General features: G+C 62.6%; 1 protein-coding gene across 1 annotated transcript in view; it reads left to right on the top strand.

The window, feature by feature from the left end:
* Positions 1 to 1,055: 1,055 nt before the first annotated feature.
* ADAMTS5 (ADAM metallopeptidase with thrombospondin type 1 motif 5) overlaps positions 1,056 to 2,429 on the top strand; it is a 43,992-nt gene continuing 42,618 nt past the window's right edge. Inside the window, exon 1 of the mRNA XM_085297960.1 lies at positions 1,056 to 2,425. Within this exon, the coding sequence (XP_085154086.1) occupies positions 1,976 to 2,425 (450 nt within the window). The 5' untranslated portion in view covers positions 1,056 to 1,975. The remainder of the gene's footprint in view (positions 2,426 to 2,429) is intronic.

Here is a 2,429-nt window from a genome sequence, read left to right on the forward strand (position 1 = left end):
GGCTGGGGTGAATGGACAGCACGTCCCTTCCCAAGTCCTGGGGCTAGAAAGCACCTGCTTTGGGGGGACTTGAAGGGCACCCGGAGGAAGCGCACCGTACTAGGCAGCACTTCTTGCTTTCCACGTGCCTGTCTTCAGCTCAATGCAAGAAGAGGCACCTGGGCCGCACCGCTGCTGGGTCCCCAGGTGGGAGCCCCATGGAGGTGGGCCTCCCTCGGGTGTCGTGGTCCCCGGGGCCGGGTGGGACCTCTCCCTCCAGGCGAGGCTGAGCCCCTCTGTGGACAGCGGGCAGGGAAGGGGCGGGTGAGGAGGTGAATCCAGACGGCTGCCCTTCGCGGTGCCCTTGTCGCACCSGCAGGCGCGGAGGGCAGGAGGAAGAGGGGACGAGCGCCCGTCCGGCCGCGGCGGGACGATCCCAGCATCTGAAGCCGCTCGSGAGGTTAAAGCAAGCGTTAACCCTTCCCTGCCCTCCCTCCTCGCCGGGGACTTGTGGGGACGGGACTGCAGCCCGCCCCGACGGAGTGACAGCCTGTTTCCCGGGAGGGGGGGGGTGAGCAGGGGGAGAGAGGGACAGACGGGGCGCGGAGAGCCGCGGCCGCCCGCGTAGCCCCGCGCTCCCGGGGACTTGTTGCCAGCCGGCACAAGCCGCTCTGCAGCCCAGGAGCTCCGGGGGAAGCCGCGGCCACTTCCTTCGCCTTGCTCCAGCGAGGCATAAATCCGCCTCTCCCGCTTAAAACTGCAAAACTTGCGGCAAGGTAGGGCAGGGGAGAGGGGGCACTTGGCAGGCGGCGAGGCGAGCGCGGCTCGCCCGTCGCCGATCAGTTGGGAAACAGCGCACACCGCGTGACACTGTGGCTTTAAATGATTCAAAGGAAATCTTGTGTTTTTCATACACAAACGTTTTCGCCCGGTCTCTCTCCCCTCCCCTCCTTCCTCCCTCTCTTTCTCTCTCCTGCCTCCCTCTCCCTCGCTCCCTCTCTCCGTTTCTCCTCCCCCCGCAGCCCCCCCCTTTCCCCCTCCCCTCAAGTTTCTCTCTCTGTCTGATTAAATGAGAAGGAAGTGTGGGAGTGGTGGTTTTGAAGCTCTCCCTTTAAGAGGCAGCCTGCAGTGACGAATTGTTGAAATTGCCATTGCAGGATGGCATTCCGCTATAAATTCATTGTTCCACCTCCTCTCATCTTCACATTTCTCTCCCTTCTCCTCTTGTTCACATCGACGGACTGGGGATAACAACAACAACAACAACAGAAAAGATAAAGGGAGGGGGATTTTACAAAAATCCGGGACGTTTTCCGCTTCGTGGGTCTTTTTTTTTCTTCTTCTTCTTCTTCTTTTTTTTAAACCCTCTCACCGGAGACGATCGAGGCGTTTTTTGGTGCTTGAATTTCTTCTCTCCCCTTCTCCTCCTTCTCTTCAAAACTAAAGGGGGCAAAGGAAGGAAAGGGAGCTACCGGAGCCCGAGAAAGTGCCGAGTCGCAGCAGAGCTGCCCCCTGCTTCTGCTGCTGATGGGGATGATTCAGTGACTACAGCAGAGAAGTGGACGAGGAGTGGGAAGTGCTAAACTTCTCTGCCTGCCGGCTCCGAGCCTCCTCTCTTCCTTTTCCTCTCCCCCCCCCCTCCACCTTTGCCTCCCCGGCATCAGTGATTTGGGATTTCGGATTTCGCTCCTCTCTCTCTCCTTCCATGTGCGCCCGGCTCTTCCCTGCAGAGAAACACAAAGTTCACACGCGAGCTGCTTTTGTTGACATTTTTGTTTCTCCCACTCACACTTGACTCAACCTCGGGAGGCAGAACTTTCTTTTCTTCTCTCTTTTTTTTTTTTTTTTTCCTCTTCTATTTTTCCCTCCTCTTCCCCTCCTTCCCCCCTTCTCCCCTTCCCTTAACTACGTTGCTGCACCGGCTCTCTTCACCCGTCCCCCCCCATCATCATCATCACTGTTCCTATTATTAATTGCCACTGACGGCGAGGCAAGCATGCTCCTGAAGTTTGTCTCCCTGCTGCTGGCCGCGGAGCTGCACCTCGCCCTGGCCCAGCCGCCGCCGCCTCCGGTGGCACCTGCCGACGACGAAGCGCCGCCGCCGCCGCCCCCCGGCGCCCCGCGGCCGCCCCGGCCCGGCCCTGCCCCCGGACCTCCCCGCCGCCCCCCGCCGCCCCGCGGGGCCAGCGGCGTCGTGCGGCGCCTCGACCCGACCTACGCGGGGGGCGGCAAGGCGGGGTACGTCCTCTACGCCGGCGGGCAGCGCTTCCTCCTCGACCTGGAGCGCGACCCGGCGGCGGCGGCGGCGGCCGGCGGGCCGGCGCGCTGCTACTACCGCGGCACGGTGGACGGCAGCCCCCGCTCGCTGGCCGTCTTCAACCTCTGCGGCGGGCTCGACGGCTACTTCGCCGTGCGCCGCGCCCGCTACACCGTGCGGCCGGCGCGGCCGC

The sequence above is a fragment of the Rhea americana genome, unplaced genomic scaffold (assembly GCF_003343005.1).
Source record: "Rhea americana isolate MKP2758 unplaced genomic scaffold, rheAme1 scaffold_133, whole genome shotgun sequence".
NCBI classification, from domain to species: domain Eukaryota; kingdom Metazoa; phylum Chordata; class Aves; order Rheiformes; family Rheidae; genus Rhea; species Rhea americana.